Consider the following 22,223-nt stretch of genomic DNA (forward strand, 5'->3'; position numbering starts at 1 on the left):
CCTTTTGTTACGGTAACGTAACAAATGCTCCCAGGGGGGTCCGCATCGATGTGCTCGGCGATCGTCTTTCTGCCTGCATCGTTGCTTGTATCGCTTAGTTGGGCCTGTAGCGCGGCGCCAAAGTGAAAGCAAGGAGATGGAATCGACCGTGGGCTCCATGCAGGAGCAGGCGCTGAAGAGGAAGGAGAGGCTGAAGGCTCTTCGAAACAAACAGCTTCACGTGAGTTTCATATTAATGTTTCACATTAATTTAGGAACACATTTCAGCCGTCGGAAAGAAACTCCGGCAGGAGGTGAAGTTCACGGCCTGCTGTGCTGACTGACTGTGTGTGTGGCAGCCCGCGTTAGCTAAGCTAGTAGCTAGCTAAGGTTTGTTAAGCATTTGATTAATTTTCGGGAGTTAGTACCATAAGGGTACTACACTGCAGTAGGAGTGGGAATTCAAACTTCAGATCTCCAGAGATGACAGCCCTAAGACCCCAAGACTTGCTGCCCAGTTTGAGCTTGGTTTTTGTAGTGTCAGTTGTATAATACAATGTATTGCACAGCACAGGAACTTAATTATTAAACAACCATCTAAACAGTACTGGAATTTTTTTTTTTTTTTTTAACTTTTTCAAGTGTGTGTGTGTGTGTGTGTGTGTGTGTGTGTGTGTGTGTCTTTCCATCCTCCTAACCTGTCAATGGTTGTAAGTGAACAGAAAGGCAGTAGTTTCCCTGCTCTGCTGCTTAGCTATGGGGTTAGAAGTGCTGTTTTATAATACAGAATACATTGGGTGGTGTGGGATGTGGGTGAGGGGGTTTCTAAGATTTATAAACAGCTGTTGACATTCCTGAAGTGCCTGGTTACTTTGTTACTGTGGCGCGTTTGAAGAACAGCCATGTTTTTTGTATTGTTCTGGCAGGTGGAGCGGAAATCTCACCAGGAAAGAGCAGGGCTGGGTTGCAGTCAGAGCTCTTGCCTCAACCCTTTACTGGGATTGCTTTTCTGATATCACTGAAGCCTTGTTTGGTTCCTTTAACCTTTTTCTGACCTTGGCAGCTGTTTTTACCCACCAAATGCAACCTGTTTACAAATCATTAACACTGTCGCGCACACACACTCACGCACGCACGCCGGTTGTTGTGCAACAGCAGTGCTGCACGTTGCCATTATGAACGATGGTAGTACTGGAAAGCCGAGTGGGTTCTGTAGGTTGTTTTGGCTTCTCCTCTGTGAATCATTTCCCGTTCCATCTGTTCAGCTTGTTCTACAGGTCTGAATTTCGATGGAGCAGTTCCTCCTTGCTTTTACAGATTGTTGTTTGTTTGTTAAGCTTGCTACTCTGAGGACTGGTGAAATGTGAAATACGGTCAATGATAAATGAGAATGTCCTGTTTATATTAAATACCATCTTTCATCTAGCTTGTCTTTTCAGTGCTTGGAACTGCTGAAGGGTTTTTGGCATGAAGCTGAACTTAATTTTTCATGTTCAGAATGTATTATGGGATCAGTGACAGCCCCTGTAATGAAGCTTGCTTTCTATCTGCCAGCAAGACAGCAAAGAAATGTAACCAATGCTGAAATTTTGTTATTTTCTCTACTTTTGAAGAGTAGATATTTAACAGTGTTTACTGGTTACATGTCAGGAAAAATCCTTTCCTGTTCAAGCACTCATCATCATAGTTTATCATACTGTCATTGCTGTTTTTTTCTTCTCTCTGGTACTAGCAAGTGCAGCCAAATCTTTTGTGCCATTGTGAGCCCCCCGTTGTTTGAGTGGTCACAGGTGCTGTAGGCAAAATAATAAATCACAGTAATAGCAACACTTTAAGCAAGAGGAATCGTATGCCATCTTAAACTGTATGCCTTTAGATGGAGTAGGAGAAGCTTTGATAGGTTTCATACGCTGTTATTCTGATGTGGTTCGAATTGGAGCTGCTATTACTGTCGGCCTGTCTGTCATGTAGTAGTATTGAACTGAAAAAGGGCATACCATTCTGATGGGTATTGTTCAAAGGAGAGCAACAAAATTCCAGCAGTTACCTGAAGGTTATTTTTGGTTTCTAAGAGGCAAAATAGTTATGCACAGTAAAAAAAGGTTTGAACGATCACTCGCAGTTTCTTGTGAATTTAGAGTGAGAACTGTTGCCACAAACACCTATGGGCGTTTAAAAAAACCGTCAAGTGCCCCATAGTAGAAACCATATTTTTCCCTAGTTCCCTTTCTTGTTAGCTGTTTCATAGAGAAGTGAAATTTCCATGCGCTCATTTGAGATTTTAACTCCATTTTTACTGGATCCTCTACGTTACCAGGGTAGCAGTCCAGAGGATGAGGAGCCAGACAAGAAGAGGATGCTGAGAGAGGAGGAGTATGTGGAGGAGAGACACAGGTGGGCTGATGACCCGTTTGCACTCACTTAAGTAAAAAAAAAAATAAAAATAAATAAATAAATACAGGGAAATTGAAGAATCCAACACTGAGAGACTGATAGTCTTGGCTTTGTGGCCAAGACTTCATCACTCAATCACTGCATAATAATGGATTACAGCTAAGGGTTACTAAAAAGGCTATTAAATGCATTTCATGCTATTGTGAATTATTTTTGTTAAGTAGCATCTGAAGGTAAAATCAGTTGTTTTGTAATGTTGCTAACTCAGAGCCAAGGGCTGGCATTTTTCCTTTTTCCATATTACTAAATAAATACCTCATACACAGAACTAATAGTATCATATTATCAGTAGGAACTGGCTAAAGGAATCTGAACAGTTTAATCAGTGTGTCCCATATCATTTTAACTGCTAAGATATTTGGCATTGAGTCCGGTGTTTAACATGTAAAAGGATACTACTGATGATGGATCTTGGGCAGTTTTTCATCACCATGAATGATGTTCCCTAGAAGGCTTAGTGTGACTACTGCACATGGAACCTGTCAGTGTCAACTGTTTGTACCTGCTGAAGTAGTCAGAACCATGTGTCAGTAATGCCACAGAGGTGTTGTGTTTCTGTTCCTGCAATGGGAATTGCACTTGGCATTGTTTTCATTTACGTTTATTCATTTAGCAGACACTTTTTCCAAAGCGACATACAACTCAGTAAAAAGATGAGACAGATGGAAAAACATTGATAGAAACGTGATTCTCAAAGTCAGGCTGTCTGATCCCACTGTTAAAACTGGCATACACTGCTGCACATACAAATGGTCGAGAGTTTTTAAAAAAAAAAAAAAAATTAAATTTGGTACTAACCATAGCATTGCACGAGCAGTAACGTATACATTTCATAGGAAATATAAAAGTATGTGTATGGATACATAGGGGGTGCGGTGGCGCAGTGGGTTGGACCACAGTCCTGCTCTCCGGTAGGTCTGGGGTTCGAGTCCCGCTTGGGGTGCCTTGCGACAGACTGGCGTCCCGTCCTGGGTGTGTCCCCTCCCCCTCCAGCCTTACGCCCTGAGTTGCCGGGTTAGGCTCCGGTTCCCCGTGACCCCGTATGGGACAAGCGGTTCTGAAATGTGTGTATGTGTGTATGGATACAGTATCACAAAGGAAATAATGTAAATTTAAGAAGTCGATTGGGAGGATTGTGGGGACAGCTGGTAGTGTAGTGGTTAGAGCCTCTGTCTTTCGACCCAAAGGTTGCAGGTTTGAATCTCACCTCCGGCTGTAGTGCCCTTGAGCAAGGTACTTATCCTTAATGGCTCCAGTAAAATTACCCATCTGTATAAATGAGTAAATAATTGTAAATACCTCAACATTCTAAGTCGCTTTGGAGAAAAGCATCAGCTAAATGAATAAATGTATGAGGAAGTGAGTCTGAAATGGATTTTTTGAGACCCTTCTTGAGCACCAAGTGGGATTCAGCAGTTCTGAGTGAGATGATTCCACCCCATTGGAGCCGGAGCCAGAACCGAGAACCCCTGGCCTTTTGATTTTGGACCTCTTATGCGTGCGACCCATGAAGGGGCCAGAGGTGGAAGTGTGTAGCGTTCTGGTTGGCGTAGAGAGTGCAGTTCTTGTAGGTATTAGGGAGCAGATTTGTTAATGGTCATGTAGGCCATAACTTTTACATGACATTACATTTTTGTTGATGTTTAAAAAAAAAAAAAAAAACCCCAAGCACATTACGGCCATCAGTACTGCCCTCGAGTGAAAGAATAGGTGGTTTGGTATTGGAGGCAGTTGTATTTATGGATTTATTTTTTTATTTATTTATTAAATGGCCCATCAAAGTATCAGTTAAGACCCTAAGCTGTTTCAGGCAAGTAAACAAAAGCAGAACAATCAGAATTCACGTGAACTCTGCATCACTTCTATTGAAAGCTATAAATAAAGACTGCAGCCCTCGATTTCAGAATTTCCTGTTGCTTTTAGCTTTTGTGTGTAGAAAAAAAAAAAATGCTGTGATTCAGTTTCTTGGTTTGTTTCAGCAAAAATTGCACTATGTGGATTTATTTTTGGAATGTCTACCAACTGCTCTGGTAGAGGTTAAGCTGTGTTTGAGACCTGTGTGCACTTTTTGTTAAGACAAGGTTAAAATCTTGGGCTGTTCCACATTTCCCAGGTCATATCATAATGTCTACACTGTCTTTTTTGGAATAGTATTTATTTTTTAATCCTCATTTCTGAGTGAGATGTGTGCTATGAATCATCTTCAAGGTTTCCTCCTCTCAAGATGGGAATTTTCCCTTTTGCATGGTAATGACATGAGGAGAGCGAAAACCCTCTCTCTTCAACAACTTTGGCATTCTGTACCTTCACTGAAATATTTTCACAGAACATGTGGATAGACTTTTCTTGCTTCTATGTTTATTTTTAAACCTTTCAGCTATTCGTAGAGCATTTAAATCAGTCTCAGCTGTCAGTTGTTATCCTCTATGAAGGTGGTCAACAGGTGGATCATAGTAACAGAGTTTCTATAAAGCATTTTTTTAAGGCAATCATTTCTCCTTGTGACAGTTCCAGAGTAAACATAGCAGTTGGCTACACCACCTGCAGCATGTCAGCCCTAGCAATACCCTGGTATGCGTTACCTCCTGCTGGTTCGTTTCGGTACTCCATGCACAGAATTTTGTATTCCTCAATACTGCTGTTATCGCTATGTGTTGAATCACCTGTTGTCCATCTTGTAATTTTTTTTCTTCAGCAAATTAGATGTTCATATGTCTCTACATTTACAGAGAACTGAAGCTACGGAACTATACCCCAGAGGATGAGGAGCTAAAGCAGAGGCAGGTGCCCAAAGCTAAACCTGCCTCAGGTAAGGGAACCTGACTGGTTTCATGTTATCAGACACGTAAATTTATGTTGTATTTTTGTGTAAGCCATGTGATTCAGAAGTTACAATACAGTGAATGCCACCTTCATGCACACACGTGTATGTTTGTGTTAGCAAGTTTGTCTATAATATATTTTAAAGAAGCTTTATGCCTGACTTCCATTTTTTCTGTGGTCTTTAAGTGGAGGAGAAGGTGAAGGAGCAATTAGAAGCAGCAAACCCTGAGCCAGTCATTAAGGAAGTGGTGAGTGGCATGACTGTGACCTCCATGTTGTTTAAACTCAGTGAGACCACATTCTCCATGTACTGAAAGATGAACTTTTAATGTGAGTAATGCAAACCACTTCCTGTTTTTGGATGTCTTACAGGATTTGGTCAACTTGGCTCCCAGGAAACCGGACTGGTAAGTACATCATTTATTTCTTAATATATCTCATTATACCAGTTTTCTAGTCTGCCCCTTTGCTTTATGGCAAAAAGCCTCAAATTCAAGATAAAGTTTGGATGTGATTTAGGTTTGAAACTATCTGCTGCTTTGTTGAATTTGTGTTAGAAAAACACTGGATCAAATCTCTCTTTGCCATGTGAAGGGATTTAAAGAGGGATGTAGCTAAGAAGCTGGAGAAGCTGCAGAAGAGAACACAGAGGGCGATCGCGGAGCTCATCCGTAAGTCTGGGTGGGGGCAACCCGAGGGTCAGGATATGCTCTCCAAACAACCTGTTCTTTTAAGATGGGTTCAAAACCATACATAGCCAGCACGGTTGTATGTTTTGAAGTAGTTGTTTGGTACAGTTCCTGTGTAAATTAAGGGAATGAGTGTCTTGTGATTAAATTGGGTTGCATGTTTTCAGGCTAATTGCTCTGTGGATAACAAAGACCGAAGGGATTTAAAACCTCCTAATGACGGATGATGTGATTCCTGGCCTATATCCATATCTCTTGTCAAGGACTGGGATTCCCTTTCGCAAGGGCATTTCCCCAGAGAGCAAAAAAAAGAAAAAAACTAATTTTAGGTTTGGGAAGCTGCTTCAATTTGATTGTCTGGATTTCCCCAAATATTGATTTAATTTGTGTAGGCATGTTTATTCCTTCCTATGAATTTTGTGCTGAAAATATCCTTCCAGTGCTTTTCTCCCTCATGTCACTGTCCACTAGTTTGGGTATTGGTTGCAGAGAGGCTGAGGTATAATTAGTCATTTCCTTCAATCACTGTGGAAAAAAATATTACATTTTGATGAGTAATATGCCCATTATGAGAGTAATAAGGTTTTTAAATTAAAATCTGACACATTGTGAAATTCATCAGTTTAGGCATGAATTCATTTTATTTGCTGTCCAGTTTCTGGGTTGTCCCTAAATAGGCTAATCTGCAGTATTTTTTTTTTTATAGTAATGATATAATTTAGTTACATCAATGTTCATTAGATGTGTGCTAGAGCAACGGTGTTCTACTTGCCAGGTGAGCGTCTGAAGGGCAGTGAAGTGGAGTTGGCTGGGGCTGTAGCAGCGGTGAAGGAGGGAGAGGGTGATTCAGACTGAGTCCTGGAGTCCAGCAAAGGTCCAGACTCCAGTGCTGCAAACATGGACCAGATCTGTTGCTCCTGGATTCACTCTTTTCTGGAGGAATGAGGATCCCAGAATTTCTTCAGAGGGTTTATGGCATCACTGGAGGAGACCTTCAATGTCATGGCCTGCTTCTGCATAAGGCCCTGTCTGTTGGAAGTGTTCATGTACTGAGTACAAGCTTTCGGTCAGTGTGGTGATTGACGCTCTTGTTTTTTTAAGAGGGTCAAGTCTGATATATTCAACATTATCCAACTCCTGTAACAGCCTTCAAGCAGGTTTCAATGGTGGTTACTCTGTTTTTATATCTGATTTTGTATATATTTTTCAATTAAAAGAAAATTATTTGCATGTTACTGAGTTGTTCTTGACGATATATTGGAAACATGGTGTTTCTGTTTTATACCCCTGGGCAGCAAATAGCCTGGGGATTAATGCTAGCGCCTTCCAGTCAAAAGGCTCAAGTCCATATCATGGTTCCCAATGTAGTACCCTTGATCAAGGTAGTTATCCTGAATTTATACAGTAAAAATGATTGTCACAAATGTATAAATCATTATTAGTAGTGTATTATACAAGATGCCATATAATTTTATTCCTTTATAATACACAGTACTACTTGAAGGCCACAATTAAATGTAGTTTGTACATATTACTGAAAATCAAGCACAATTTTTTTTCTTTTTTATTGCTCTCAAGTACATTATGTAACTGATACACTTTGCATGATTTGTTAAATAGTCATTGTGAGTTAAAGGTTTTCTCCAAGTGTAAATCAACAGCCTTGGTGAACACAGTTCTAAGTCTTCATTTGCAATATCTGTAGACTTGATTTATAAAACGCATTCCTGTGTGTAAGTTAATTACCAGTGTCCTCATACTGCATTACAACAGCTTCGCAGTTTTTCCTAGGCTACTCACAGTTAAGGAATAAGTTGTACTTGCAGGTTGGGCGCATACATGATGAATAGTCTGGAGTTTTAGTTACTATATAGCCATGTGGCTAGGTTCACAAAATTACTCACCCAGTTACACATTGAGTTAAAGGTTTGAATACCTGGAAAAGTGTAGCTTCCATGCACCCTTAATTTGGTTCCTGTTAAGTCTAATATTAACTAATTGTCAATAACAGTCCTGATATAAAATGGGTTTACTTTATAGTTGTGAGCTGGGTACAAGTTATGTTATTGAGTTTGTTTTTTTTCGTCATAAACCGAGCAAAAAATGGCAAATCTGACTGTCTGTTAAGGAGCTGAAAATAGGCGATTATGTATTTTTGTAAGTGTGACTTTTTGAAATAGAATTCCATTCATTTCCTAACTGTTCAGAGTAGTGCGGAGGAACTATTCTGAAATTGTTAGAGAAGGTCGCAGCAACTGTGAGGTTGATGGCTTTTGTAGACCGTTGGTTTATATCAAACTGCAAACATTTTTCATAGAAAAAACTTTCCTGGCTTTCAGGTACAATTAAAGTTATATTATTAGATGCCAAGCCTATGCTATCAGAGAACCAATATGATGACTGATTAACCCAACTTCACTATAATGGCTAAATACCACTTATATTAAACATCTGAAACACTTATCCACGGCAAAAGCTTTTGGCCTAACATTTGGCTTAAATAGCAAGCACCTTGTATTGCACAAAAAGAAATAAACCTTATAATAAAATATTATAGGTATCACTCCTTAAATAGATATTATACTATCGCTATATGTTTGAAAAGATAAATGCCCAGGTTGGCCATCAGGCAAAAAAAAAAATCTTACAAGACTGCTTTGTAATATTTTTTGCAACCATTTCTTGGGATGTCACAGCTGACAATTTTTATGTAAATGACTAGAATATGACTCTAAAGGGCCAAACAGCAGACACCTGACATTTGTTTTTCATTTGACATCACGCAGATAACTGGTTATGAACTACCATTCATATTGTGTGCCCACTTAACACAAGGCATATTTACAGTATACCCCCTACTTGCTACTAAATTACTGAGTTACAAGAGCTATGGTAATTTTCCGACTGATAAAATCAATGTAAAATTCCTAAATGCTGGAACAATGAACGTGGTACTCAGCCAGGGCAGATGGGAGACTGTGAGACGTGATGTCAGTGGAACACACTTGTACTCTAGTCCTCTGCTGACAATGAAAGCAGCTTACTGGTCTCTAAGGTTTCGATATGGTCACAGGAAGAGTGTGAGCGAGAGGAAGGTTGTTGAGGCCGAGCCTGGTTGGCACTGAGACTGCCGCGTTGAGGAAGAAACACCTCAGTGTGCTGGTCAGTCCAGGGAAAGCAGCTTCTTCCCAAAGCTGAAGGCTCAATTTCCAAACCTGTAGAAGACTCAAGGCCAACTTCGGTTTTCTATGTCCAGCTCGGAATTTTCTGGTTTTAGGAATGTATGCTTTTAGGTCGTAACTTCCCCAACACTTCCTTTCCAGTGACCTTCAGACCTTTTTTATTTATATTTTTTTGCTGAAGACTGATCTCTTCCCATCATTTCTGCATCCACTTAAGAGTCCTGATGATGAGATGGGAGCCTCTATGAACAGCCCTTGTACTAGAGTTGAGCACCCACCCTATAGTCGGTGTTGACTTTTTCTGAAGTGTTATGGTTGGTTTGCTGCTGAATTGCGGGATACGAGGTTGCCTCTGGAGAAAGGTGATTCAGATCTGCTCGCACATTGACGCGGTCTCAATCTTGCGTGCAGCAGGTCCCAGCTCCACCTTGCACACCCGCTGGGCGAACTTCAGCGAGCACATGGTTTCCTCGACATTTCGCTCCAGGGAAGAAATCTGAACCACAAATTGGAATTCATGTCAGCAGCCGTCATAGACTCCTTCCAGAGACATGTTTTCATACTTGTGGTGGGATAATTTAAGGATGTACAGCAGATGATTTTTGCATTAAGCACTTCTATATGTGATACATAGGCTATATAAGTACTTAGAAAATCTGGCAATCTGATAATCTTGGTACTTTGCAAATGTAATGTATTTATAGGAATATGCTGTAGGTAGATCTAAGCACCTTCAGTGCTACAGATGACCGAAGACCATACCTGTACCACCATGGCGGTTTTGTTGCCCTTGCCCAGCGAATCCTGCAGAAGGTAGGTGAGTCTGGAGTTCCTGAACGGCACGTGTGTTTGGCGGCCCCTCAGTGCTTGGATCACATCTCCCAGTGCTAGCAAGGAGCGGTTGATGTTCTGAGCCTCTTTCAGGCGCTCTCCCTCTGCTCCTGACTTCCACACCCGCTCTGAACCCGCGAGGTCCACAAGGTTCAGCTTCCCTGCATGAACATTACCAGTGTGTCAATTAGCTGCGCTGCCTATGCTGCTCGTTTTGGGCTTTATCACTGATCCTCTGTTCTTCTAAGGGGCAACTTACCAGAGGTTTTGGTGCCAGTGGTGAGGTCAGTGCCCAGCACAGTGACGGTCAATAACGCGTGAGAGCGGGAGCTGTGGTGGTTCATCTGGGTACCAAACGTGACTCGGTTCCGCCTTGCTTTGGCCAGAATCTGTACAAGACGTGCATCGGAACAATGACTTATTAGTGAATATCACACATGTACAAACAGCGCTAACATAGTACATGATACTGCTAACAAGACCGTTAAATATAAGTTGAGGGATCTTGGGAATTAGAGTCATCTGTCTGATGAGTAGTAGATCCCAAAACTAATGCAATAAATTGCGAAAGTCAAATTGTGAGACCATGCATTTCATGCATATTTTTCCTGACCATACAAATATTGTCAAACAAATTATTGCTATGCTTCTGTCTTGCAAACTAAGCAATATATAATTTTGCCTGTTCATAATAAAAAACAGTTTAACAAAAAGTGTACAACATATTTAAGACACGTCAGCCTTAAGTGGGTTTTAAACAAAGTGACTGAAGTTAATGGTCACATTTTACTCTGGTTTCATGAACTGATAATCTACCTTCTTTATATGCTGGAAGCTCTTGACATCAATTACTCTTAGACCTGGAACATGCAGCTGGCCAGTACCATCTGGGTTGATCTTGATGTCCAATTTCTCACCATCCTTACTGAGCAGGTCTCTGTTGACCATACACACAAGCATTGTTGAGAAACACCTTTTTACATTTACTCATTCAGCTGACACTTTTCTCCAAAGTGACTTACAGTGTTGAGGTTACAATTATTTATCCATTTAAACAGCTGGGTAATTTTACTGGAGCAATTTAGGGTACATACCTTGCTCAAAGGTACTACAGTCAGAGGTGAGGCTCAAACCAGCAACCTTTGGGTCCAAAGGCAGTAGCTCTACCACTATGCTACCAGCTGCTTTTTATAATTAATATTTACGTCACATTGAACAAACTATGTATCACTTCACAAATCTGTTCTAATGTAATGAGATCATTGCAATTTGTACAATGTAAAGTATCTATAAATTGTATGAAAGAGACCTCTAATGAGAATTTTGATGAAAACATTGTTCATACCTGAGAACTTCATTGTAGATTTCCACTGAGCTGACGGTGACAGAGTAAGTCCACATGTCCTTCCTATCTTCAATCTCACTGAAGAGATGCTTCAGAGCTCGCTGATTGATGCCCGGGTTCTCCGCAGTGCCCTGAGTTTAAAACAACCAACAAAATACCCTGTTTGCTTCCATTCATTAGACACAAGTGGAAACTGTCATGAGAACTCAGAAGGATTTGTGTGCTCCCATACAGTTTGAGGGACTTCTGAAAATTAGCAGTTTGCAGATTCATGTGTCTGCATCAGTATCTCTCTGTCTGTTAATGAAATTTACTTCTGTTTACTCCGAACTGAACGTCACTTTGGAGAAAAGTGTCTGAAACGAATAAACGTAAATGGAAATGCTCTGTGGTCACTTGTATTATTTAATTCTTAAGCCTCACTTTTGTTTCCCAGGAGGTCTTATGATAAAGCCTCTGTTTTTTTCGATCTCCCCCATCTTTTGTATTCTTTTGCGCAAATAAAAAATGTTATAATCGGTTCTACGTTTTCACACTGGCTTTTTCGGATAATTGAAAATCCTTGACTCATTCGTGTTACACCGAACTGAATTTTGCTCGAATTAAGTCATATGGGTTAAATTTCAGTTTTTCCCTTTAATCGGGAGTTTATTTTGACCAAATTGGTGATTTTATGGTTCATTTATCACACCTCTAGGCTGAATTTTAAATCCTCTTGTTGACCTGGGCTTCAGAATCTTGATCTGTGATACTGATCCTTTTTAACAGTTATGCTTGGACCAGATCCTTGTAATAGAGTATATGCTCTTTTATTTAATACACGACAAACATGAATACTGCACTTAGACATGTAGTTTGGTTCATTTGTAGTCTGTCACAAACATTCACATTTAGTTTGCCGCAGCTGTGATTATAGGGCTACACATGGATCTGTTAGATGCAGTTTGAAGAGTGGTACTGCCTTACAGTGAACCCTGAGTACCTCCATCGTGTATGTCTTCCCAGATCCTGTCTGTCCATATGCAAAGATGCAGACATGATATCCATCAATGCAAGAGGTCACAAGTGGTTCAATCTCCTGGAAGACCTGGAATACAAGTTGCACTTAGTAGATAGGTTCCAGAACACATCACAGAGATGAAAAGAAGAGCCACTTAGAGCTAACGGTAGGACAAATGGAGACATATGGACTCCAGTCCTGCTGGTGGCAATGGTTCCCACTTTGTCCTTCCCGCGTCCCGCTGATCAGTACCTCTTCCTGTGTAGCCTGCGGGTGGAAGACCTTGTCCAGCTCAAAGGTGCGGCTCTTTCCTTTGTGCAGCACGGTGACGGCCGACTCGTTGTTTGGGTCTGTGGTCACGACCACCATCTGCCCCTCATCATGCTGGTCCTCTTTCAGGACGGGTTTCACCCGACACAGCACACGGATGTTACCTGGCAATTAGATGCAGCACAGAACAGGGAAGGTGAGCCAGACCTCCTACATCACACGCTCAAAGCACCTGAGCAGCGCCAGACTGGACACACGTATTGCACCTGAGCTTGAGAGCATCATCTGTGAACTGCTCTAGGTTGCTACACCCTCTCCTCAAGGTGTACCTTTGAGCTCCACCAGCTGTTCGTGGTACTTCCTCCGCAATGCCACCTCCTTCCTGTACTTCTCCAGTAGGTCCTTGTTGGCCTCTGACATCTCACTGATGACTGCCGTAAGCTGCACACAAGAGGTTTCCACCAAAAATACAGCTTCACAAATGACGTCCCCTGTACAACAAGGTCGGGAATAAAACTATATGGAACTGACCAGGCTTCGCTGTTTGTGTTACAGCAGCTGAACACAGATGTAGCACGCTGGGGTAGAGACGGGGGCAAAGCAGCCACAGCTGGGGCTGATTACCTTCCTTATTTCTTCCCCGGTGCCCAGCGGTAGAGGGAAGAGACGGAGGAGGAGAGCGAATCCAGAGAGACAGAGACGAACCCAAACCTGAACCCGGAGACGACGTCGGCATCCGGACCGACCCGAGGCTCCCAGCGCCCCTGACCCGCAAGAAGCCCCATCCTACCTGTTCCCTGGGCCCCTTTTCCACCCCTTTCCTTCTTCCCGCACTAAGTGCAAATAAAACCCCTCACGAACGGGCATTGCACCTCTTGTTTCTGGCCTCGTTCCTTACAACAGATGCAATTTACACAAAACAAGTCTAAGCTACAAATCTGCACTCAAGAATCCTCTGGTGGATGGCACTGAGGGCCAAAATGTTTCTCTCACCTGTTTCTTGGCCTCCATGACCGCGGCACCATAGAAATCAGAGAAGTTGCGGACTTGGCTCCGTAGGCTGGCGTAGTCCGTCTTCATGGATCGTAGGGTGGGGGGGAGGGCGGCTAAACGCCTCTGCAGACCTGCCGGGGATTGGAGATACGTCCATTACATCAGGTTTCGCTTACAGGCGGGGCTGTTTGTTTTTTCCTAGAACAATAACTTCCAAACGGGCACTTTTCTTGTCTTGAAAACGCTGCCTCCCTGCTCCCGCCGGAGGATTCACCCGTGAACTGTTCCTGCAGGTTTTGCAAGTGCTGCTCGGAACACTCGGCAGCAGCCTTCACTGCCTCCTCCTTTCGCTCCTCCAGGTGCCCGATCTCCTTCAAGAGCTCCCCTCGCAGCTTCTCAATCTCCACTTCGTAGGCTATGATCTGTCCCGGAGAGACGTGTGCGCAACAAAGGTGTAACTGGCCATCCGCCATTGGCCTCTGTTTCAGCTGACCAGGCCCAGGGTATTCATTTAACATAATTTACCTTGCGCTGCAGGTTCCCAGACACTTCATCTGAGCATCTCAGCTGCTCCTCAAGTTGCCTGTACTTCTTACTCTGACTGGCCAGCTTCTCCGTCAGCAGCTCATTGTGCTCCTTGGCCTCAGCCAGCTGCCTCAGAGTGGCGGGTGACTCCACTTCCACAGTCTGGGTGACGTACTAGAACATGGAAGGACAGTGAGGGCTCGAGCAGATACGCCCATGAAAAACAGGCTGAGACCTGGGCATCAGTTCGATTTCAGTTAATATTTGTTTAGAGGCAGCAGGTGGATGCAGTGGATAGAACTGCTCCCTTACAACAGAAGGACCCAGGTTCAAATCCCACCTCCATGCTGTAGCACCCTTGACCAAGGTACTCAGTCCTAAATGAAAGAGTAAAAATTACCCAGCTTTATAAATGGCAACTATTGCAACGCACTTTGGTGAAAAATGTCAAGTAAATGAATAAATAACAATATCCACACCTGTAGGAGGTTGGTGTTTCTTACATGTAAGATTTGAATATTTTTGAATGACCCTGATTTTACAAAGCAATAAATGTCTATTTACACGCATGGCATTTATTAGTTTAGCTGACACTCCTCTCCGAAGCAATTTACAATTGCCTATATATACAGCGGGGTAATTTCCACTGGAGCAATTTAGGGTAGCGTCACGGAGTTTCCCCGGGGCGGGAGCGCCGGACCCAAGCGCGGAGCACAGGAAGAGCTTTCGGGGGGAAATCCAGAAAACATGGTCGAAAAGCAGGCAAAGGGTCACCGATGTGCGAACGACGTTCAAAGGGAGAATCCGAGAGACGTAATCCGGGGAACAGGCAAGGAGTCGTGGAGATACAGGAGAGGGTTCAGGGAAACGAGGAGGAGGGTGAGGAATCGGGGAAGTCAGGAAAGCAAAGGCAAGGTACACAGTAATAACACTGAACAAGGTTCCGCGTCTGTGCGTGCTTTGCGTCTCCTTTTTATGCGCCCGTCCCCTGATCCGGCACAGGTGCTCCTCGTTGTGCCGAGGGGGGCGTCACAGGTAGGTGCCTTGCTCAAAGGTACTACAGCTGGAAGTGAGAATCCAACCTGCGACCATGGGGGTCCAAAGGCAGCCCGGCCGCTCTAACTACTACGCCGCCAGCCGTCCCCGACATATCACCGTGTTTCTTTCACCGTTTCCTTCGTGCCACAAACATTCTCAGGGTTACCGGAACCCAGGGAAAGGAGCACGCCGAAGAAACCTGGAGCCGCGCCCCTCCGTCACCTTCAGGTTACCGGACAAAGCATGATGTGCCAACCTTTACTACGGGCTCTTTGCTGCGCTCCTTGTCCAGCTCCAGCTGCAGCTCCCGCAGTCTTTCCTCGCGTCTGCGGAGCTCCTCGCAGCGCTGCCACTCAGACTGCTCGCTCCTGCGCTCCAGGTACGAGAGCTGATCCCCACGCTGCTGGAGCGAGCTCTCCAGCTGCTGCACCCGGCTGCGCAGTGTCTCGTTCTCCTGCAGAGGGGTCACTCAACTCTTACAAGGCCCTCCAATCCAGCGGTTCCCAGCCGTGGCACCGCGTACAGCTAGAGTTTTGCCGCAGCGGACCTCCGGATCAACTAAACGTTATGAAGCCGTCGGTTCAAAGGAAGACTAGGCCAACGCATTGGACAGGGATTCCGAATAACTGAGCTCGAAGATCATCTGTAATAATGCAACTATCAGCGCCCTCTTCAGCCAAATGAATATTGCAGTGGCCGTTATTTGCCCTGGAAAGCCGTTAGAGGGAGGCAGTCCATCATTTCAGCCTTTTAGCAATTAAGTTAAAGTGCTCATTCATTTACTGAATTTTTTTTTTTTCCAGATGAAATGAATGAAACAGCGGACTGGCACGTGTCTAACGTTTTTTTTTCTGCGGATGGAGACCTCCACCGAGACTTTTGAATTAACATGTTTTGAACCATCTAGTTCATCCTGTGAACTAGATGGTTCAAAACATGTTCAATCTAGAAAAAGCCTCTTGTTTTCTGACAACTCCCAACCACTGCAGTATCCGCCATGGGTCCGCTCACCTCAGCGGTTATGGGGAAATAACTCTTACTGATGCATTTCTCTATGTAGATGAGACGCGCGGTGCTGCTAAGACCAGGGATCCTCACCTTGAGAAGCACGCAGCTGGACTGGGAGGGAAGGACCGACAGTTGCTGCAGGAGACCCTGTGTCACGGTCAGGCTCTGCTTCAAACTCTCATTTTCAGCAGACAAGCAGAGCACTCGTTTCTCGGAGTCGGTCACGCCCTGGGGGGGAACAGCGCTGGAAAACACTCTCCCACAAGAAGTCTGCGGATCTATGAAAACAGCTCCATATACATTATGTGATCATCATTGGCAAACAGGGATTGACCATGTACTAGCATCGCCAGCACATCGGAATTCACTACTTGCTATTAGACATCCAAGAGCTGTTTGAGAAAGAATCTATGAAGAAGTTCATATGAAAGGTAACTGCGAGACGAGCGAGATGTTTTTTCCGGAGGCAACTCACGGACTCAGTTCTCAGTCTGGCCAACTCATCTTCTCGCTCTGCAATGTGCTTCTTCAGCTCCTCAATCTGGACGAATAAGAACATTTTTCACCGGGCGGCTCGGACACAGATTAGATTTAACGATCTGTCTGACGTCCCGGTGGGAACGTGAACGTCCGGTTGGTCGGCTGGTGGAGATGTGGGCGATGTATTATCACACGGGGACGAAAGACGTGTACGTTCGACCGGCCGAGTCGTGGACGCGCGCTTGACCTGCTGCTGAAAGGCCTGCGCTCGGACGTGCCGGTCCTGGTCCTTCTGCTCCAGCTGGGCGTGGAGCAAGCGCAGTTCCCCTCGCAGCTGACTGCGCTCCCCTTGCAGACCGCACAGAGACTCCACCAGCTTGTGTAGACCCGCCTGGAACCCGGACGCCGCACGATCCCCTGCGTGGACAATCAGACCCATGGCATGGTACTGAGTGCTGACAAGAGCGTTTTTAACAATATCTGAGGTGTCCCTGGATGTATCTCTGGACTGTGGGAAGGTTGATATTAGAAAATATTCAAGCCATGTTACAAAACATTTAGAGATTGGAAGAGAACATGCTGCAGGATGAAAACTGTTACTTTCCTGGGTTTGTGTGGCCACAGCAGACCTTTATAAATAAAAATAGTAGATGGAGTATGAGACCTGACATTGAAACACTGACTGCATTTTTTAAAATATGCCCAGCAAGACAAGACCAGCGTGTTATTACTGGTTCAAAATTTTAGCGTCAACTCACAAGTTAAGTTTTGCACACAAATGCACACAATGTTACAACCGCTTGTCCCGAGCGGGGTCGCGGGGAGCCTGAGGGAGGAGGGGACACACCCAGGATGGGATGCCACTCCATCACAAGGCACCCCAAGCGGGACTCGAACCTGGGGCCCGCCAGAGAGCAGGACCCAGCCAAATCCACTGTGCCACTACATCTCCCTGCATGCAAACCCTCTTTTCTTTGTTCTAGTAATATATGCAAGTTGTATTTTCTACAGCTGTACATCACTTTGGAGAAAAGTGTCTGCTAAATCTGAATAAATGAATGTAAATGTAAGTTGTATGAGCTGCTTCATGTTCTGTCTGTGTGGGTTTCTTCTGGGTGCTCTGGTTTCCTCCCACACTCCAAAGACATGCTGTTCAGGTTCCCCCATAGCGTGTGAGTGACAGAGAGAGTGTCTTCCACTGATGTATGGATGAGCGACCCAGTGTAAGTAGTGTGTCTAGCAGTGTAAGTCACCGCGGTGAATAAGGTGTGTGGGCTGATGACACTACAGAGAGTTCATTGGATGTTGCTTTGGAGAAAAGTGCTTGCTAAGTAAATAAAAGTAGCAGAAAATAAAAACTACAGGGAAATTACAAACTTTACTTTTTCCTGATCATTCCCACTTTCAGCAATGCAGAAAACAAATGAAATGTCAAAAACTCATAAAATATGTAGAATGAAGAAAATATCTAAGGAACTCCAGATGGTAATCTTTCTGGACTTGTAAGCCTATGAAATCACGTGTGCCTGATCGCATGCCGGAGTGTCGGAGTGTTGCACGAACAGATCCTCAGCAGAGCTTCTCCAAAGCTGGCACATCAGGCCTTTGGTTATCTCCTAACAGGGCAGCAACCAGCCCTTCTTGGGGCTCCACCTCTGCCAAAGCTCTGCCGATACAGTATCGTCTCCTGCTGACAGCTTCTGTACTGCACAAGCCCGGGCAAAACCGCTTACCTAACAAGCGCTGCTGACTGACGCTCAGTCCATTCGCCTAAATCATTTTTTGCATCCAATTTACCCAATTTTGGAACATCTTCCAATAACGATACCCATTATTACCGAACTGCTACCCAGTTTTTTCTCTTTATCTCCCATCATCACCACCTGAATAGATACTCTGTTTTATTTTAAAAACATTTTCAGTCACAAACTACAAGGGGATGTAATAAGGCAACATGAATGAAATATTCACCATTTCACTGTGGAACCCCAGGGGCCCGCCCAGATTTCTCCATAACCGAGAAACACCAGCCGATGTCACGTGCTTTGCCTCCCAGTGTCCATGGTGATGGTGTGAGCTAATTACAGCACAGCAGTAAATAACGCTCTGCGATAATCCGACACAGTATTAACACCAGCGAGGAAAATATCTGCAACATTTCCACCAGAAGCAGAAACTGTCAGCATGTTAGGGCCTTAGAACGGAGCAGGTTGCTGTAACGCTCCGTCCTAACATCACACGGGGTTCTCTGGTGCGTCCGGCCTATTTATAACGGCGCACGAGTACACGAGTACACGTGGACTCCTGCACGTGCGCGAGCCCGGAAACACACTTTAACAAGTACAGCGCTCCCAACAAATGTTTTATTTAAGATGTGGAGCTACTGAGTCACTCTGAACTAAAGTGCAGACTTTTAACACGATACCAAAGCAGGAAGAGGCAGAAAGTTACTCTGGAGCTTCCCGTGTCGAATTGTACGATCGTGCATCTGTATACTGTGCGTCCCTCTCACGGACAAAGTACGCAGTTCTGTTCCAAGGTCTCTGGCCAGCAGGCTCATACACTCTTTGGACACCCACTAATTTCAGTGCTGATCGAAGCGATCTGGGCTCAGATGAAGATGCGGTTACTTCCTACGGACCCCTCGTGGAAAATGTCTCACTTTAAAACTGTCATTGGATTTAATGAACAAGACCAAACCTTTAACTCACTGTGGATCCTACAAGGCTGATATGAGTATTAAATCAGGCTGTTATTTATACGATTATCTGACTTAGTGTTAATATTGTATCCTGAGCTGCTTAAAATGATGACTTATTTATGCAGCTTGGTCCTTTTACCGTATCAGTCCAGGGTAGGCATACGGATCACGGACACTATAGCAGGAGGCGGGACTCAAACCCACGGTCTCTGATCGCAAAGTAACAGCTCTACTCATTACGCCACCTGTAGCCCCCAACTTTAAATGTGCTGGGGGTAATGAGCGAGCTAAGACTGAAGGCTGATGAACTGTTCCCGGTCCAGGACTCTCACCCTCACTCTGCTGCTGGGAAATGGCCTCCTCCAGGGTGCTGATGACGCTGCTCTTGTCTCTGAGGCGCCGGCGGTAGGAGGCCCGCAGCGCCTTGACCTGGCGTCGGTGCCGGACGCGGCGCCGCTGCAGCTGGAGCCGGTACTGCTCGGCCTGCTGCTGCAGCTGCTGCAGGTGGGCGTACTGCTCGAGGAAGCTCAGCAGGTGCGACATCACCGCCACCAGCGGTGACTCCGGACCCTGGCCAAAAACGCAGAAGGACCGCTGCACACTTTCACCTCACACTGATGGGGGTTTCATCGACTGCGGCGTCAGCTGCTTCCCATTTGCCAACTGTACTGAAACAAATGAAAGGCTGCAGTGTCCTCCGAATGCAAACCCGCGATTCTGGACGCGAGTTCTGCTGACCTAATCGCTACAGCACCCTGGAATCTAAAGGCCATATTTTTATAAAAGGTCTGTAAATCACTGCTCTGTACCTTTCCACCAGTTTCTAGCAATGCATGAGAAGCTCTCCTCTTCTCTGCCTCCTGCTTGAAGGACAGGAAGGCAGCCAGTGGGGTGCTGGCTACAGCCCCTGGATCTTCCTCAACAGCACAGTCATCATCTTCTTCTTCATCACTGAGGCCGTCACTGTCACCGCTACTGCCTGCACAACAAACAGCGACTATAATATTTCTCATTCATTCTTATCGATCGCAGATCAGTACTGAGAAGAGACACATCAAGTTCCGCATGAGTAACATGTGATAATTAAAATTCATAGTAGCATCGATGAATCTAGTTCTGGTATTGAACAGCACGTACCTCCGGAGTCAATGACCCCATCAAACCCCCTTCGTGCTAAACTGGGGGTGTGGCCATTTCTCCTCCTGCTCTGTGTTTCCATGGAAACATGCCTTGTCTCATTCTGAGAGAGAAGGAGAACAGGACATAAAGATGAAGAGTGATGGGGATCTAGGCACCATCTGCGAAAAACAATCAGACTTCATGGAAACAATCAATGACATCTCTAGAGACAACACGGAGCACTGCTTTCTTAGCAACACAGTTAATAAAGCCCATCAGGGCATAAATCTTAATGCGGACTTCCCATTTTTGTTGTAAATGCCTTTTAGGACCCAAGATGAACCCGTCACGGAGAAACGTTTAGGATGGATGTCTACGGGAAATCGACATGCTTTAGTAACACGTACCTGACCAGTGGCTCCGTCAGGCCCCTCCCCCCCCAAGGCTGACTCCTCCTCCTTCTTGAAGACAGTGTAGAAGATGTAGACCAACAGGGAGTAGAATGCATACATTTCCACTAAACGTTTTGTTCACCCGAAGGTAACGGAAGTCAACGAACGCGTAAGAACCATAGTACGGAGCTGGCTAGAGGCTGTGGAAGAAAATGGTTTAACGTAGACCTGTTATCCCGCTCTGCCTCACAATCCTCTGGTCTCTCGGGCTCCACAATGAACTCTTCATCAAAGGTAACGGTCAAGAAATTGCCTTCTTCTCACACCGGTCCAAGTGACGGTCATCCTCATCGATGTGTCCGAACAGATTTTGCCAGTTCATCCGATTGCGGCTAAGGTCATCCCTTTGTTCAGTCTTCCTTCCTAAACTGAGAACGCAGTATTGATCTAGAATCCCCAATGACAGTTCTTTTTACCATCCGGATGTTTCACATCCTTTTTCTGCTCTGCTGTCATCTTCCACCCGGTCATTTCAACCTACGGCTTTTGCCCCTAATCTCCCGGAGGACGTTCCTTCCGTTTCAGCAGCGGAGATCCCACACGGCCCCTGCTCCGCTCAGCTGCAGCAGCAGCAGCAGTATCGCTGCCGATCGTTCCGGCTGCTCCAGGAACACAGCCTCCCCCCCAACCTCCCTTGCGATCCATCTGAAGGCTTTTCTGCTGAGCATGCTCAGTGCGCTGCTCCCCTCCTCTGCAGTGGCAAAAGAGGCAGCAGTGTGGATGGATGAGACAAGGCAGACCCCGCTACCTCAAGGGCAGCATCAATGAGTCACAGCGCTGAGCCCGTCGCTCAGTCACTTCACATATTATTTTATGTGGGTGTGTATCAGTCACGAAATACCATGCAGCAAAGCAGGAGCACAGATGATGTGCCTGGACACAATATTGTAAATGCACAGAATTCTAATTCTTTGACATACTCATTTTACATGCTGCTCATTTTAAACCTTTTCCAGCAGGCTTACAAAATTATGGGAATTTATTTACTTGTATGGTAACATTTAATATTCTGGACATTTAAATTGTGTGCTACAAGCACAATTAATTTTTTCATGTGTAAACGCAATCGCTACGTGAACAGGTAATTCTGAATTGCAGCTTCTAATTAACATCAGTGCTCGTCAAAAAATGTCAAAGGTTCACGGTGACAAAAATCTAATGGGAAAATGGTTCTCTTGCATATTTATCATTTCAGCATAGGAAATGGAGGCTCGTTGTAGCAAAAATTGAATTCCCTCAGTGACAAGAAACAAAGCCTTATGTTGCAGCCTGTCAGACAACACAGATTACTACCGACTTGCATATGTTATCTCTAGAAGGATTTGGAATGAAAA

General features: G+C 44.6%; 2 protein-coding genes across 2 annotated transcripts; one reads left to right on the top strand and one right to left on the bottom strand.

Annotated features, from left to right (window-relative positions):
- Positions 1–97: 97 nt before the first annotated feature.
- Positions 98–7,094, top strand: ccdc12 (coiled-coil domain containing 12). The gene is made up of 7 exons (XM_018740700.2): positions 98–220; positions 2,297–2,373; positions 5,163–5,242; positions 5,443–5,504; positions 5,629–5,663; positions 5,851–5,927; positions 6,721–7,094. The coding sequence occupies exons 1-7, from the start codon at positions 137–139 to the stop codon at positions 6,798–6,800; spliced, it is 495 nt and encodes a 164-aa protein (XP_018596216.2). The 5' UTR covers positions 98–136; the 3' UTR covers positions 6,801–7,094.
- A 444-nt stretch (positions 7,095–7,538) lies between these two features.
- Positions 7,539–21,517, bottom strand: LOC108927370 (kinesin-like protein KIFC3). The gene is made up of 19 exons (XM_018740631.2): positions 20,845–21,517; positions 20,456–20,552; positions 20,128–20,297; positions 19,651–19,888; positions 16,865–17,034; positions 16,613–16,678; positions 16,228–16,365; positions 15,386–15,583; positions 14,092–14,265; positions 13,841–13,988; positions 13,567–13,697; positions 12,903–13,014; positions 12,556–12,737; positions 12,286–12,390; positions 11,304–11,434; positions 10,775–10,895; positions 10,218–10,347; positions 9,890–10,119; positions 7,539–9,623 (listed from the first exon to the last, which is right to left on the bottom strand). Exons 1-19 carry the CDS (start codon positions 20,947–20,949, stop codon positions 9,495–9,497), a joined length of 2,775 nt encoding a protein of 924 aa, XP_018596147.2. The 5' UTR covers positions 20,950–21,517; the 3' UTR covers positions 7,539–9,494.
- Between the last annotated feature and the right edge of the window lie 706 nt (positions 21,518–22,223).

This window comes from Scleropages formosus, chromosome 18 (genome assembly GCF_900964775.1).
Source record: "Scleropages formosus chromosome 18, fSclFor1.1, whole genome shotgun sequence".
NCBI classification, from domain to species: Eukaryota; Metazoa; Chordata; class Actinopteri; order Osteoglossiformes; family Osteoglossidae; genus Scleropages; species Scleropages formosus.

Bases quoted from the DNA above. Each gene is read 5' to 3' on its own strand.
- ccdc12 (XM_018740700.2), top strand. From the start codon at position 137: ATGGAATCGACCGTGGGCTCCATGCAGGAGCAGGCGCTGAAGAGGAAG. The intron at 5,243-5,442 runs GTAAGGGAACCT...GTGGTCTTTAAG, and splicing joins CAAAGCTAAACCTGCCTCAG to TGGAGGAGAAGGTGAAGGAG. The intron at 5,664-5,850 runs GTAAGTACATCA...TGCCATGTGAAG, and splicing joins GCTCCCAGGAAACCGGACTG to GGATTTAAAGAGGGATGTAG.
- LOC108927370 (XM_018740631.2), bottom strand. From the start codon at position 20,949: ATGTATGCATTCTACTCCCTGTTGGTCTACATCTTCTACACTGTCTTC. The intron at 16,366-16,612 runs GTGAGTTGCCTC...GTTCCCCCCCAG, and splicing joins CCAGACTGAGAACTGAGTCC to GGCGTGACCGACTCCGAGAA. The intron at 9,624-9,889 runs GTATGGTCTTCG...TTTGTGGTTCAG, and splicing joins AAACCGCCATGGTGGTACAG to ATTTCTTCCCTGGAGCGAAA.